Below are 17,539 nucleotides of genomic sequence, written 5' to 3'. Positions count from 1 at the left end.
TTTCTATGAAAGAGATGACATATCAACCCAAGCAGCTGGCAAAAAAAGAAGTTGTGATAGGGTGCACCCCCATGATATATTTTTAACCAACATTTTTTGTATTGCCTGAAGTGTATAGGCCTAGTTAATGAATCTTGATGTTCCCTTTGTCAAATCGTGTCCCATGGGATTCCAAATTGGCAATTTTTGGCGGCCATCTTGGATTTTTCATGAAAATCAATTATTTTCATATTTTTTGCACAGACAATGGTAAAATCTTCCATGTAAATGAATACACTTTTTACTATACAAGTATACATGTACATGCAGTTTAGATAGTAGAAATCGATTGCAACCGTTTTCTAGACAGTCCAGTTAATAATTTTTTTTTAAAGAATTTATGCCAAAATTTTAATATTTTTTGTCAAAAATTTGCCTGTGCACTGATATCCATCTGTTTTATCATAAACATCAACAACTAATTAAAAATATCAGCATTTGACACAAAAGAGAATATATTAACAAGAATATTGATATGCTTCATGACAACATTAATGTCTTAATTTTCTTACATGTACAGTATACACTGTAAAGGTCATTTTCTTAATACCATACTGTACGAGACAGATAGAGAAAAGCAACATTTATTTGCCCCATCTGTAACAAATATATCCTATCATTATGTCCCATCAGTCACAATGGAAAGTGTGTACATTCTTTCTAATTGTTCATTTTTCATCTGTTTGCTAAATATTTATGATTGAAATTGTTTGATTATTTTGTACTTATTTGATTACAGTTCTTAAAACTTGATGACAAGTTAGGAAGCTTTTTTTGGTTAATGTTCCCTTTATATAAATGAAGTGCATGAAAAGATGTTTCTGCCCTTTGTTGAATTTATTTGCGACACAATGGCATGAATTATTAAAGGTGTCATCTTATTAGGGAATATTCATTCATGCTGAAATTAAGTTTGACTTAAAAAGTCATCGAGAGGAAATATAAAATCAACGAAATTAGATAGGGTCCCATCAGTCACATTCACTTGTCCCATAAGTCACACACGATTGCACAGAATTACTGAAACAAATGAAATTAATCAAGTCCAATTCAAGTACTGTTAGTGAGCACTATCACTGGTTAATCTCCAAGTCCAAATTTAAAAACATTGTCATAAAACTGAGATAGATATGGCACTTTGAACAAAAGAGCTCAATTTGTGTGGTCCATCGACGTCCCATAAGTCACAATGACATTTCTGAAGATATAGCACCCTATGCAACCAAGCTGAAAGCATACATTTTTGTATATAGTAAGTTTCAGTATTCTTCTTACAGTTTAATAAAGTAAATCCATGTTTGTGCAGCTACTATTTCAGATATGCACTTCAGTTATGTGGAAAAAAGTATCAAATGTCCCATAAGTCACAATGGAATTGACCAAATGCATCATTATTTTTCCTTTTACTGCTTAAAATCAATTAATTTTATCTTTTTTATGGTCAAAATGAAGTCCCAGACAATTTCCATTGAAAAAACAATAGAAAATAAAAAGTCGAAAAACAAAGAAATACATAAGAAATTTAGAAAATAATAGAATACATAAGAAAATAAATGTGATTTTGAAATTTTTTTAAAATCAATTTGATCAGATGCCTATCTAGAGTATGTGAAACAAAAATTAGCATTTCAGGGGCATTATTTTATTAATTAGAGCAAACTTATGATTTTACGCATAAATTAGCATAATTAATGAGACATGAGATTTTTTGCAGAATTTGATGTTATAGTTTTGTAGATAATGCCATGGGTAACGCGTGTGCCAATTTTCGTCGCGATCGCGCGATCGACGGCCGAGATCATAAGGGGGGGCTGAATCAGCCCCCCCCCCCCAGTCTTCTTAGGCGTCGAAATAGCCCAGTCTAACGAGGGTTAAGCAAGCATCTACTCATGTGCATGCATTTTTTTCAAATGAAAGCTTGAATTATACCATAATTTTTTCTTGCAGAAAAGCATATTGTTTTATTTCCTATATAGAAAAATAATTTCAGAATATACATGCTATCTATTAACACAATACATGTGGGTACATCCAGCCAACCTCAAATGAATAAAGATCCTATTAACAGGATAAGATTCATACCTCCTATGACAACTAGATAAGAGTATTCCACTATACAGGAGGAATGATGCGCCAAGCCCGGAGGGACCGAATCAGTTCCAGACGGCAGTAGCTCCCAACTGAGGGTAGCTAGATCAAAGGACCAAAGCTCATTGGACCAGGATCCGTTGGTTAGGATTCCTCCAAAGACTAGAAGGTGGTTCTCATACAGCTCCATGGTATGCCGATACCGACCACTCTGTCAACAAAATATAAAAGTTCAGTTCAATATCAGACACCGTCTTTACAATCATACTGTATGCTTAACAATTAAATGTAGCATTTATGATGCCCTAATTATCTAGTCACAAATTGAATGGGACACGTTATATTACACCAGCTTTATCTCCAGCTGCTCTAATGTGCTTGGTGCATTCCAGGAATTAATTAACCCTGTAGGGTATTGATTTACCTCACCTGGGTTGAGTGCAGCACAATGTGGATCAATTTGTTGTTCAAAATATTTTCTAGCTATGATGTACATGTATATTCATGCATTCGTCATTTTCTTGAAAATTCAATATGCTTCTCTTTGGTTACAAAGGACACCCTGCAAACTTCCTGTAGAAAAATTATGACATCGGTGGATTTCCATAGTTACGATTGATTAGATCAATCATAACTCTTTGTAAGACGGGGCCCAGGTATCATGCACATAATTATACATGTAGGACTGAACACAAATTCAACACCATTATGAGCATTGTGACCAACTTTTTATTTGGGGAGGGGCAGGGCTGAATAATAACCTCTTAACCTCTTGACTTGTGTTTGGTGAAATGCCTTTCAATTTTTAGATGACAGTTTTAATAAATAAAGGGGGAGGGGCAATGGAATAATCAAGTGTAATAGAAACACCATGAAATGGAGGAATAGAATTGCTTTCCAGTATCCAATTCTGAATTCAATAGGTCTACGCAAAAGACTATGCATCCGATCTCATTTTCCAGGTCACAAATATCAATAAAAACAAGATCTAGGCTTATTGCTTTTATTTCCTGACAAATTGCTGGTATACTTCTATAACCTGCAATAAAATATTTGCTGTTCCTTCAAGGCTGTAAATGCACTTTTTCATAATCATATGGGACAGCTGTAAAGATTCAGCTTGCAACAAAACACATCTTCGCCTTTGTATGTTGTGCTACACATGGCAATGTGATATAAGAAATTATAAACCCCTCTCTGCGAATGTGGAATATTCCAGTCCTCTGATTTGTCATAAAGGACACATGGACTGCTTTGATATTCAAAGTTTCAACAATGCTCAAAATAGCTAAGCAAGTCCCGGGCCTGTCTTGCAAAGAGTTGCGATTGATTCCATCAATCGCAACTATGGAAAGCCAGCAAAGTCCGCATATAAAATGCATGTTTCTTCAAAAAATAATTCTAGATATGAATGTATACCCATAAATTCATTGATTTTGTCTACAAAGGACATTTTGCAAATTTCCTGAAGAAAAAAACCTAGAGTTACAATTGATTGGATCCATCAGAACTCTTTGTAAAACGAGGTCCAGATTTAATGAAATGGAAAGCTTCTCCAACGTTGTAAAAAAAATATTCCTCGCAAATAATAATTATATTTTTGCCTGATAAACAAAAAGGAATAAATGAGCATATGACATTGTCAGCTTGCTCAATGCATGTACGTGAAGACATGCATACAGGTAGTTTGAGTGTTCCATCAACATAGGAAAAACTTTTAATTGCCACAAATGTTTAATATTTCTTGTTCAGTTTCGATAAAATTGTCAGTGGGTTTTTTTTGTGTGTTTGTTTCTGTTAAAATAATTTTCTGTCGGGAGTAGTCATCTATCTTTCTCTCTTTTTCTGCTTTTTATTTCAACCACTATGATGTCAGGGGAGCGTTTCATGAAAGGACTTGTCAGACGTTTTATCCGACAAGTATCAGTTTATCCAACAGTTACCATAGGAACAGTGCCTCTCAGCCAATCAGAATCAAGGAAAAATATCAGATCTGACAACTTGTCGGATGAAAATATTGATGAAACGCTCCCCTGAGCTGACTTCCTCTTTGAAGTCTTCTTATTGAAGAAACCAATGCTCCTTGGTGAAACTACATACCGGTTTGACACTTCCATTGGGCGTGATCTGAGTCCACTCGTCCGTCTCAAAGCTGTACTGAATGAGATCATCTAATTGATTATTCAGATCAAAACCTGTGATAGATAGGCAAAGACAGAGAGAAGATGGATACAGAGATAGAGAGAGGGGAAGAGAAAGGGAGAGAGGGGGAGAAAGAGCGAGGGCAAGAGAGACATTTGTTTTAATTTCATTTGATTTCATTTCACTGTTTCACATTCCAGAAAATATAAATGTAGAATATATTATATGACTTCAACACATAAAAACACACATGTAATGACAAAAAATATAGGGCCTATATACGTACAGATGTAATGAGAGACTTCAAGGAGTTTTTACTTCATCAAAATAATGAAATAAAATGATCATTAGTGTAGCCACAAGTACTCTGAAGTGGTTGTGGTTTTTACTGACATAAAACTATTTATAACAACTACTATGTTTAACCATGGTACTTATACTGTACATGTAGACTACATGTACACATGACATGTATGTACATGTACAGGGCCGTCACCAGCTATTTTCTAGGGGGGTGCTTCTTATGAAAAAAAACACAAAAACACAAAAAACAACGTATTAACTCAATTTTTATGCAGTTATATAGCCCGTCTGCCAGATCTTTTTCAAAAGAGCCCTCAAGTATCCCTACCCCCCCCCCCTCCGGTTGTTTTTTTTTTTTTTTTTTTTTTTTTTTTTTTTTTTTTTTTTTTTTTTTTTTTTTTTGGTTCTGAAGGGGGGTGCGTTCGCACCCTCCGCACCCCCCCTGGCGACGGCCCTGATGTAGCTCAATACTGAATAAAACCTCAATATAATATCGATTGAATAACAAACATTTCAGGGTACATTATTGATTACAATTGGCATTTCCATTATAGTTTGTAAACATTAATGTTTTATTGATGAAGATCATCTGTATATTGTTTGTGTTTGACGCATGAACATTGCCTCCAATAGCAGACCATATCAATTATGATGATATCAATAAATGTGCATGACGAGGCCCTTCACATTGTAACACACACTGAATATGTTATTGTTGCACACAGAGATTTGTTACCAATCTCCCTCTTGTGTAGTTTTGCTTCATAGAATGAAAATATTTTTTTTCAGAAAAAAATAGCCAGGCAAGAGGTGGTTCGCATTTGACCAGCAGTCCTACAAAATCTTGGTGGGCCGGCCCAAATCCAAGGTCATGTGTGTATGTGTGCTCTAATGAAATGTATAAACTTTGACAGGCCCAAATATCTATGATGGTGAAAAATTTTTTTTGAAAATTATAATTTTGGTACATATGCGAAAGAATTGCATCCCCAGTTTCTGTTATTTCTAAATATTCAAATTCTAGGTGCTTTGGTGTTCAATATAAACATTAAATCCTGTAGTCCTTGATGTAATGTACTGACATGTGCAAAACATGATAAATCATAAACATCAAAGAATACATAAAATAATGTTTTTATAATGATACCATAACGTTTTACCCAGGGTAGCCACTTCAGTTCCAAAAACTGTTCTCCCAGCGGGCCCTGCTTAAAAATAACATATGATAATGTTGTTATTATACTGAACCCTGTGTATTTTATAACACCAAGGAATCTAGAATTTGAATTATAGAATTTATGGAAAACTGGGGATGCAAGTCTTTGTGGATAAAGCCTGTTGACCAAATGCTACACACTGCCTCAAGTTTTGGTAACCATGTATGTATTTCCACTGAAGAACTGTTTCCTTGTTTTGGAGTCTTTGGACAATTTTTATAAAAAAAATCATGATTTTCACAGTATTGTCATTTTTTGGTCCATGAAAATTTATATAACTTTGGGGTTCTCCCTGAATTCTGCATCACAGAAAACTGGGGACTCGTCTTTGATAGATTTGGGCCAGCTGAAATCTTTAGATTGATAGGAAAGGGCTAGAAATATATGAGTACTACATTGTATTATGAACCTTGCACTGTACAGGTGAAATGGCTTTGGTTTAAAAATAATCTTTAATTTCGCACAAACTTTGATTATACATTTTCTATCAGACATATGCTGTCTGACAAATATATCGCTCATCTGAAAAGGCTTTGCACATCTTCAAAAGCCGGCCCGGCCCTGAAAATGATTACCATCTTTCTCTCTCCGATCAAGCATGAACCTAGACATACAAAGTAAGGTCGGCTTTGACGCAGACGTAGAGAAGAAAGAGACGGTGAAAATCAATAGCTCCTATGCCAAGGAGCATTTCAAATACAACTGCAATCATCTTCTAGTTCACTTAGTATCGGATTTAGCAAAATTAATGCAGAGGCACAATGGAGAGGAGAAAGGGGGGAATCAGATCATGGAGAGAGACAAACCATTCTCACTACCTTCATAAAACTAGTTTACGTGTAGTGAGAACAGTCGAACCGATCTTCCAAACCAGATCAGAAACCAGGGGATCTGTTTCATAAAGAGTTACAAATGTTGTAACTTTGCCATAATGGCAACTACCATGGTAACAGGGCTCAGCGGCCAATCATAATCAAGGTTACCATGGGACTTGCCATAATGACAAAGTTACAACAGTTGCAAGTCCTTTATGACACGGGGCCCCAGATCAGAAAACCAACTCGCGATGTAGTTTTCAAGATCGCTTTACCTCATTAAACTGATTTTAGAGAAAGTGAGGACACAACTGTTCTTTGGGAAGTGATCTTCACACATTTTGAGTGCGGTACTCCAAACGAAAGGTGCAGAATGCCTGCGCTGCAGTTTCGCATTCCATGCGAAATGTGTCACACCACTGAGAGTGTTTCCATAGCAACAAGATCGCTTTACGTGAAGTGATTTTGAAAACCACTTTCGAGTGATCAAGTGGGAACGCTAGCAAAGTGATGTTCCAAACTGGTTTCCTGAATTGGTTTCCGGTAAACTAGTTTTTGATAGAAAACGTAATGAGAACTGTAAGACTGTTGATTTTTCAGTATGGGGGTGTGGGGATCAGAGGAGCAAATATGAGGGAAACAGTTAATAATAGGTCCATAAAATTTGTATCAGTTTGTGGATTGTCCCCACTTTAAAGCTCAGTGCTAGCACAATTATGTACATGTAAATTACATCTCCTTTTTGTTTCTTATTAAGATTCAAATGGTGAAGGAAGTTACTGTAATGAGTCTAATTTGTTTGCACAAGTCTACATATCCCCCCACAGAAATTTTCAAGCTTGCGGCAAGCATGCGACGAGCTTGCGCAAGCTTGCAGCATGCCAGTAACTAGCATGCGGCTAGCTTAAAAAGCGTGTAATATGCGTGCAGAGTAATAGTTAAGCGATCTTTTAGCGAGCAGGGACTGTTCGCTAGCATGCACTCGCTTATTAATCGAGCGCCCTGCTAGTCGCATGCTAGTTACTAGCAAGCGGCACGCTTAAATTTCTGTAGGGGATGTATGCGGTGTAATTCCAAGATGTAGGCCCGTACATGTACATAAACCAGACCAGGGCCCCATCTTACAAAGCGTAACGATTGATCTGATCATCTTAAACTGCATGGAAATCCTACAATGTCATAACTTGCATGATGTCTTTGGAAACAAAGACAAGCACACTGAATTTCCAAGAAAACAATGAATGTATGAAAACACATCACATCTAGATTTCTAGAGTATATTTTTACTAGACATGCATTTTAGATGTTGGTGTTGCTGGCTTTCCATTTACATGTACATGTATGGTGGTTGATTGGACCAATCCTAACTCTTTGTATTAAAGGACAAGTCCACCCCAACAAAAACTTGATTTGAATAAAAGGAGAAAAATTCAACAAGCATAACACTAAAAATTTCATCAAAATCGGATGTAAAATAAGAAAGTTATGGCATTTTAAAGTTTTGCTTATTTCAACAAAATAGTTATATGAACGAGCCAGTTACATGTACATCCAAATGAGAGAGTTGATGACGTCACTCACTGTTTCTGTTGTAATTTATATATGAAATATGAAATATTTTCATTTTCTCGTCATCGTCACGTGGAATGAAGTTTCATTCCTCCCTGAACACGTGGAATTCCATTGTGCTTCAGGCAAGGAGGTCCTAATCGTCAAATTCGTAAAAATTGAAATATTGTATAATTCAAACAATAAAAAAAAGAAATAGTGAGTGAGTGACATCATCGACTCTCTCATTTGGATGTAACTGGCTCGTTCATATAACTATTTTGTTGAAAATAAGGGAAACTTTGAAATGTCATAACTTTCTTATTTTACATCCGATTTCGATGAAATTTTCAGCATTGTGCTTGTCTGATTTTTCTCTATTGAATCAAATCAACATTTTTCTGGGGTGGACTTGACCTTTAAAGACGGGGCCAAGCAACTGAGTACAAATTTGGAATTGATCTCAATAATTATTATTATCAAAGAATGATTTTGGGACCCACAATTGACTTGCGATTGAATGCAAGTTCCTTGCAACACTCAACTCGTTCTCATGGGAGAGAAGTCAATTTGGGAATCTGATATAGAAAATGTGTGGTTTCCTCGACTACAGGATATGGCCAGGTTCAATATCTAACTTCATACATGTACTTGTGACAAAAATATGAAGGACAAAACATACATGTATATCATTTAAAAGGTTAAAGAGTCGGGAAGGAAAGCAAAATTTATTTGCCTATATTTTGAAGTATGGTTTCACTTTAATCATGGACCATGTCCTGTGCACGGAGAACCTAAAAAGGTCAAAAGTTGTATCCTTATACTTTGCTCTTTCACCATGCACTTTTATATTTCTGGTGAAAAAAATATTAGTTATTATTATTTTTGACATTTATGAATACATTTTTTGTCAATGCACTGATAAATATATCTTGTAAGTACTGTCAGAGATAAATTAAACCACAGCTTTAGACCAGGTTTTAAATTAAACTATAGTATGGGCAATTGGAAAATGGAAATACTGTACAGTGTATGCATGCGTACGTGCATTTCAAGTTCCTCTATCCCTGAAATAAACTTAAGAAATTAAAAAGCTCTCAATAGCAAAAACAACTTGAATAAATCCTTTTCAATGACCAATTAAACAAGGTAATGGGTATGATGTATCTATTTATTAAAGCCTATGGTTCAATTAGCTTTTAAGTGTAAATTAACGCAGTGCTGTCGTGCACGCATTGTTGAATGTTGATCATATCCTGTCAGAGCAGTACACAGAGTATGCACACTGTACGTAACAATGTATGCCCTTTATTTTGAGCCTGTTCACTTTGAACACGAAAGAGCAATCAACTAAATTGATCCGCAGCGACACGTTTTATTCTTTTCACTGAAGTCTTAACGCCAAAAGACTGTTATTACATGTACATGTAGCTTTGGTATCACCCTGCATGCTTCAAAATGTAGACTAAATTACAATTTATTTATTAGTAAAAATGGTTGATTGCCAATACATAGGTACAGTATTGAATGGGCGGTCAGTCTTTTTTTCCTCGCCATGTCATGGATGACGTTTTACCATGCCCCATTAACTACCAGTAAAAGAAGGTACAGGTAGGCCAAACAATGAAGAGAAGGCTCGGTCAGCATATTTTTTTGGGGGGGAGGGGAGGCAAATTTGAATTTAAAAAATTAAAATTTGGCAGATATGACAAGGGTCCATTGTGGTTTACTGCAAACAGACATTTGTTTGTTTTTTGCCCTGATGCTTCTTGTTGATTTGTTATGCCCCATGTTGGGGATATGAAATGAAAATGTGCTTCCAGAATCATTTTTGTTCTTTCACAAAAAAATTACTTTAAGGTGCCCAGAGAGGAGAAAAAGGAGAGAGAAAGAGAAAGGGGGAGAGAAAAAGAAAGTCAGATCTTAATGATCACGACCAGCCTGAAGCCAATCTCATTTCCTGTATGTTTCATACTGCTAGGAAAGTAATTAGCAGATGATTGAAAACAGACAATGAATATGAAAATAAAATCATTTTCTCCATCTCATCATTACAAGAGAGAGATGAATCCCACCAAATTCATTCAAGTATACTGCTTTCAATCTGCTTTCATAATTTCACATAAACATTTTGTTGACAATTTTATCTATTTTAGTAATAGGGAATATGGAGCATTTTTTTTTAATTCAACTTTTATTAATTTTCCAACAGAAAAAAATAATATAGGGTATTTATATTGCGCACATATCCTTGTTAACCTTGTTAGGTGCTCAAGGCGCTCCTGTATAACCCGGCTAAGCTTCATGTTTACTGTATGTGTTATAGCACACACAGCTTTTTAAGGAATTACTTCCTACCGGTACCCATTTAATGCATTTAATCGTAGAATAATCTTATTTGATAAAAAGAACATTCAAATTCAGTCACTAAAAATAAAATATGATTTTGAGAGGTTTCCTTTTTGTTTGGGGGGCTACAAGATAATCAGTATTAATCTCACAGTCAAGTGTATTGTGTTTAGATTTTTTCCTGTGTCTGATTAAATACCATTTGAAGGAAGTATATTAGTTCGGCTCCAAGCCATTAATATCCACTTGTTTTCCCTCTCTCTAATCTGATACATGTACATCTCTGCTGAATTCAATACTGTGCAGGAGATAATATCTCATTAAAAACACTGTATCAGATTTCAATAGTGTAAACAATCCAATAATGTTTTGCTTCATAATGTACATGTACCTGTCCTCACTAGACCTTTCTTTATAAATAAACCTTGATCTGATTTTCGGAGTGTTTATAGTTAATTTTAGTATTATCAAATGATCAAACCTGTCAATAAAGGCCATTCAACAGAAATTTTAAGAGGGCCACTGGAGACATGTGGCCTTTATACAGGTTCTTGCAATGTATACATTTCTTTCAAATGGAAGGCAAATTTGGTAGCCACTGAAATGACTGAAATGACTGAAGACAGGTGGCCGCTATTCCCCCTAATGGACATGTTCTCATTTGACTGTTCTTTGGCCATACTTTGATCTGATTTCAAGCGTGGAAACAATCAAATGAAGTTTATGAAACCATAATTTTTTCTCATGAATTGCATACAGGTGTACTTGTTTTGTAATGGGCTTGTTCTCACTAGCCCATTTGTTATCCAAACTTTGATCGCATTTCAAGTAGGCCTATACAGTGTATTTGATCAAATGCAACCATTTTTCTCTTGTATGCACATACATGTACTAGCTGCATAATGGACCTGTTCACACTCACCTATTCTGTAGAAAAAAAAACTGATTCCATTTCAGGAATGTAAACAATCAAATGAAACCACTGTTGATCTGTAGCCTATACACATTGTATGTATTCGATTTGGACCTGATCTCACTAGCATGTTCTTTAGCCAGAATTTAATCTGATTTCAAGACTTGTTTTGCACTGGACCTGTTCTCATTTGCCTGTTCTTTTCCTTCTATAAATCACCTCTAGAGGCAAATTTGATCCTGTAGGTATGCAGTAACAGTGAGAATGAAGAATATACTGAGAAGATTGTACAATATGGGATGGATTTTTATTTTGTTGGGTGTTCAATACTATTTTATTTCTATTCAAATCATATTGCTTCAATGGTGGGTTGCATTAGTCTGCTATGCAGACTCTGAATAGCTCGTGGGGTGGGATCTCAGCATGCTGCTGAAAGGGCAAGCGAAGTGAGTGGTGCACACTGCAGATGTGGGTCTACATTTGTAGACTAGGCGTGTATACATGTAGCATTTACATACACATGTACATGTATCTATGTGAGGAAGACCAAAGACCAATGGAACTTGAAAACACAAGGAATTTTTTTTTAATAATTTTTTTTTGTGTGTGTGAATGACTATCATCTTCATAACAGTAGAGAGAAAATACAACAAGGAAGGTATTTGAGGCCTATGCAGATCTTGATGCTGTTATTACCCTACTGAAAAGGCTCATTTATGAATTCACCAATGTGAGTAATAACGACCCTCCGGCTTTGAGCAAGGCTCAACACAATCATAACAACAAGAACCTGAGCGAATCAATTAGCATTATGCTTTGAGATATATTGAGGCAATCTACTTTGTAGAAGGACACTGGACATGTAGTGCAATGGCAATGACAAACAGAGATGGTGTACATGTAGATCTGTACAACATGAACATGACTTGCTTGCAAACTTAGATAAAACATGGAGGTAAAAAGGGAACTTTGAATGAATTCAGGCCGTAATTGAATTTTAAGAATTTGAGGAAACATTCATATTTTAGGAAATAATGGCAACGTTGGCACGTTCTTAAGTGAACTTAAGTGAACTCTTTCTCTCGATGCAAAAGAAGATTGTCAGTCACGTGTGGATCCAGAAATTCTGAAGGGGGTGTTTTTTCCCAAATATTTGAAAAGTGCCCCCCCCCCCCCCCCCGGGTCATTATTACAAAATGATGGTCGTCGGGTCACCACGAAAAACTGAAAGGCCAAAAAAAAGGAAGAAAAAAATGTACCGTAAGTAACGGTGTATTAACCGCACCCGTGTATTAACCGCACCCCCAACTTTGGCCTAAAAATAATGTTACATTTACATGCATATTTGAGGTACGAAGAAACAAAATCTAAGTTTTTAAGATTTCAAAGTATCCAAAGAGATTACCGGTATGCAGAAATCTGCTGTTCTTGATCAATTCATCTACAAATGTTAGAAAGAAAGAACGGTCCCGACAATATTGGCAACTTACACACTCACTCACCTCACAGTCACAGTGTACACGCACACACACAGCACTGCCATTACATTGCAAACTAAGATACAGTACCAGTCATGCCAGTTCATCAAATCTTTCCCAGCGCAGGAGGAAGAAACATTCGCAACCTCACAATCACTTTCAGAAATTTGATGTCTTAGCATGAATTTTGGATACGGGATTACAGGAAGGTTCAAGAAACAAAGAAATTGACATTTTTTCCAGTTGTTTTTTACGGCTTCGTGCCGTCTCTCTCGTGCATGGTTTACATGGTATCTTATGAAAAGCAAACAGGAAGGAAAAAAAAGCTGGCGCGAAACGGGACTTTGAATAGCACCAGCTTAAGTCGCACTATAACCACATTACAATGCAATCTCTAAGCTCACTCAACTCTCGCTCATCGGTGACAAAATTTACCGAGTATGCTTGGCGTCTCTTTTAAATTAGCCAGGGAACTTCACTACTTTAAATCGAGAATAAAGTCAAAATTAGTGTCATGAAGGTGGGTGCGTTTGTTATGGACAACATTTAATTAAGATCATAATAATCGCTTCCTATTACCTGCGGCTCATGCGCTCATACCCCTCTAAACGACATTGCCTGGGCGGCTACGCCCGGCCACTCGATGTGTTGTGAACTGGCAGACATCGTACATGTACGGGAGGGGTTACGGTCGGGCTGGCTCAGACCCGTCACCGTGTATAAACCGCACCCCCGACTTTTGCTTCTATCCCGCCGAGAAAAAGGTGCGGTTAATACACCATTACTTACGGTAATCACTCCAAAATGAAGGCATTTGGGGTTTGTCTCTCTAGAATCTCTCTTGTTGGCTTCCAATTTTAAGCCCTCACCTTCAGTCAACACCCCCCTCCCCTGGATTCGTGCCTGCCATTTAAAATTGAGCTTTAATAGCTGTCCTCATTTGTGCGCTGTTTTTTTTTGTGTGATACAACAGCCCAATGACATATTAAGCTTTACACAATTTATGTACATGCATTAGCCCATCGTGACAATCACAATGTAAATGTAGGCCTGATGCATAAATGATATTCAAGGAGAGATGAAGCTATCAATAATCGTTAGATGGTAGCTACAAGTAAACTGCTGATGGTGGTAGCCTGTTCCATTAGAAAATGTAATACTGGTCGTGAAGTGAGCTTTAATATGAACTTCATATGACCTCTCATCCTGCTTTATATTTGTATCATAGAAAACAAGCTTCTCCTTTAATTTTGCTATATTTACACTCAAACAGTTTAATTTGATCATTAAATTCTTTAATAAAGTTCAGTTTCAGTATAGTACATGTACATGTAGGCCTTAATATTAAAAAAGTGTCAGTTTCATGTTTATATTTATGCTACATTGCATTCAAGAACAAAACACAGATACATGTATTACAACGATCTACATGTACTTTGTAGTTTTGTGTACATTCATATAAAGCAATAGGACGTCAATAACTTCCTTTGGCATTAATTTTCCTGTGATACATGATCACATGTAAAATAAATCATTTCCCTGAAATAAAAGTACAAAGTGCTAAGGAATGATTAAAGTTAAAGTCTAGATGTTATCAGGATCATTAGTGTTATATACTCAATTATCATCAGACATTCAATCCATAATTACTTGGCCATTAATTTTTTTTCCAACAGATAATTCTTTGTTATGAAAATTAGATTTTGGATTTCTGTTATTGATGTATTGCCATTTTTCTGAAATTTTTCAATTCAAGCAACTAAATTTATATTTTGTACGTGTGGTGATTGCCTATCAGAAAGCTACAGACAAAGATCCTGAAATGTTTAACCAATCTCTATGCCGGAGAAATGGTTTTATACAGTGCATCCTACAAAAAAAGGAAACCCATTTTCAGAGATAGATTTTACAATTAGTAATTATGTTTTATGTATACATTTGACACTTGAGACCAACAGCTTACATGTATATACATGTATTTGTGACTTTTGGGGCAAGTTTGCCCAAAAAGTCACATATGAATATGAATCCACTCTCATTTCAGAGATCAGAGAGAGAAATCTGACATTCCAATCTATTTGGCCATTGAATCTTTTTTCAACAGTTGATTCTTTGTGAAAATTTGAATTTGGATTCTGTAGATGTACGTATTGCCAATTTTATGTAATTTTTCCATTTTCCTTCGAAAAAAAAGTAAAGTTTGAGCAGCTTTTAATATCTATTCTACTGTACCTTTAAAATTATAATGATTGAATATCAGAAAGTTACAGAAAATAATCAATGCTCAACAAATTCTATTTGGGAGAAGAGGGTTTAAATACTGTACATTATGTCAAAATTAAAACAATACAGGAACAATGTACCAAGATTATGCTTTAGAATATTTAACATTTTTCACAATAGAGTCAAATGAAAACTATACCTCCAAAAGTCCAGAGGCTATCGGTGTCCTCATGATAAACGGATGCATGCCCCGCCCTCTTGCTTAGTCCTCCACTGTCACCACGAGAGATGAGGAAGGTCTGACCCCACCCTAAGTTGCTGTCTGTTGAAAGGCTGCACCCCTCCCCTACAAAGCCTGGTGAGCAGGCACACTGCTGTATACCCTGGATGGGAAAAAGAAACGTTGAAGGAGATATTGTGACATGAATTGATATTGATTTTATTAAAGGAGAAAAACATTCTGGATTTCAAACATGTTCATTTCATCACATAATGTCTACTCTAGACACTCTCTGGACTGTTCTACATGTACATGAATCAATATTGTCCTTATAAATTAATACATTGTACATGTACACCTGATTTATCACCATGTACATTACATGTAATGTACAGTGTAGTACTCTTGAGAACTACATGTAAGACTATATTTTAGTACCTTGAAAAAAATCAATTCTTGTAATTTTTTTACCAAATAAGACAAGAAGTCTTCAGTGTACATGTACATGTACTACATCTACACTGTGTGCATGTAGTAAATGTAAACTGTACAGGACTACATGTACATGACTACATGTACATAAAAAAAATATCACAATATTTATTGACAATAAAGTTTTGAAAACTTGGGTTATGTTTACACTCATGTAAGGTGCGAGACATAATAGGCTATAAACTTGTTTCCCTTTCAAGTTTGTCATCGGACAAGTTTTTATATCAGACAAGATTTCTCATTGGCAGGGAAGCCGATGACCTGTGTTTGACTGAGCATTCCTTTATGTACAGTACATGTACTATATTCATGGCAAATGTCAGATAAATCAAAACTTGAATGTTGGATTTATTAAGATCTTTTAATACAAGACCCTTAATGGAAGCTCCACATCTCAACTGTTTGACGTAATGTACACGTACCATCAATCCCTGTTGCTAAGCACTCAATGTTCAAGTGTTTATTACCATGTCATTATCATGCAAGATCCTGTACATGGAGACTCTAAAATCAGTACAAGGGAAGTTCACACTGATGGCATGTAAAAATTACCCCAGGGGGTCATTTCCATTGACGAGTGGATAACATGCGCGACCATGGGGTCTCGAAAAGCACCCTAAACACGTATTTTCCATATTCTGAAAATGCACCCCTTTAAAGCATTGGCTTGTGAAACCCTACCCTTAACAAATATTGGAAACAAAATAATACTCTTGGCAAGTATTCCCTGTGTTGCAAGTACATGTACAGAGCAAGTACAGAGCAATGTTTTCCCGGCTTTTTGACTGATAGTTGACTGTTGGGGCCAAAATGTGCCCTATCTTGAAAAAGACACCCTTTTACATGTTCTTTTTTCGTCCTGCATGGTATCCACTTGTCAATGCAAGCGGCCCCCTTCCCCCCTCCTCCCCCCCCACCCTCGGAAAAATTAGCATCATACCTCAGCCACATTTCCTTTACTGCTGCCATACGGCTAGTCCAAAACAGCCATCTTATCTTACATGTTTTCTTCTAACCACCCATACATGTACATGTAGGCTTATGTAGCTGGTACAAAAAATGTTAAAGCGACTTTTTTCGACTTGCTGTACAGCCGCCGTAGGGGAAAGACCCATGCAAGTTTAAAAAGCCTTCATAATTTTAGGTCTGCTGATGAACTACAAGTACTAATACATGGTTTCTTTATTACTCTTGTCTTTTTTTTCCTCATTGGTGCCCACACTACACTGTACAAGAGCTGACCATATTAAACATAGTACATACTGTGCATGTGCCAGGGTACATGAGCATGATTGGTTCATCACGGACAGACATTTGATAGATTTTGAAAGTTTTGAAGGCTTGTAACAAATTAGGAATAAGATGATCAAGGTTCCTTTGTGTTTTATAGTGAAGGGTAGGACATAGTATGCTGAATGATTAAAAACTTTTGTTGCCATGGTTACCTACAAACATAGATATCCACGCCCTACACGAAATGTGCCATATCACGGACGGACATGATAGAAATGTGGTTTTTAGAATTTTTGTACATTTTTATTGTTTCTATCTAAACAGCTTTACATGGACCAATTATTGTTAATGCACCTAACACTCGGGTATGTTAGCTTCTATGTTCAGCATATTGAATTCTTAACCAATATCAAACTTCCGAGAGAATTGCAAATATTTTCCATCACGGACGGACATCATGGACGGACATCACGGACGGA

The 17,539-nt window shown here is 36.2% G+C and overlaps 1 protein-coding gene across 1 annotated transcript in view; it reads right to left on the bottom strand.

Moving 5' to 3' along the window:
• LOC121420279 (multiple epidermal growth factor-like domains protein 8) overlaps window positions 1-17,539 on the bottom strand; it is an 85,595-nt gene that overhangs the window by 53,583 nt on the left and 14,473 nt on the right. The window contains exons 4-6 of the mRNA XM_041614854.1: window positions 15,315-15,498; window positions 4,228-4,322; window positions 2,122-2,338 (exon numbers count right to left, since the gene is read on the bottom strand). Coding sequence (XP_041470788.1) covers window positions 2,122-2,338; window positions 4,228-4,322; window positions 15,315-15,498 — 496 coding nt within the window. The remainder of the gene's footprint in view (window positions 1-2,121; window positions 2,339-4,227; window positions 4,323-15,314; window positions 15,499-17,539) is intronic.

This window comes from Lytechinus variegatus, chromosome 8 (genome assembly GCF_018143015.1).
Source record: "Lytechinus variegatus isolate NC3 chromosome 8, Lvar_3.0, whole genome shotgun sequence".
Taxonomy (NCBI): domain Eukaryota; kingdom Metazoa; phylum Echinodermata; class Echinoidea; order Temnopleuroida; family Toxopneustidae; genus Lytechinus; species Lytechinus variegatus.
The sequence above is the reverse complement of the archived record's forward strand: the minus strand, read 5'-3'. Positions and strand labels throughout refer to the sequence as shown.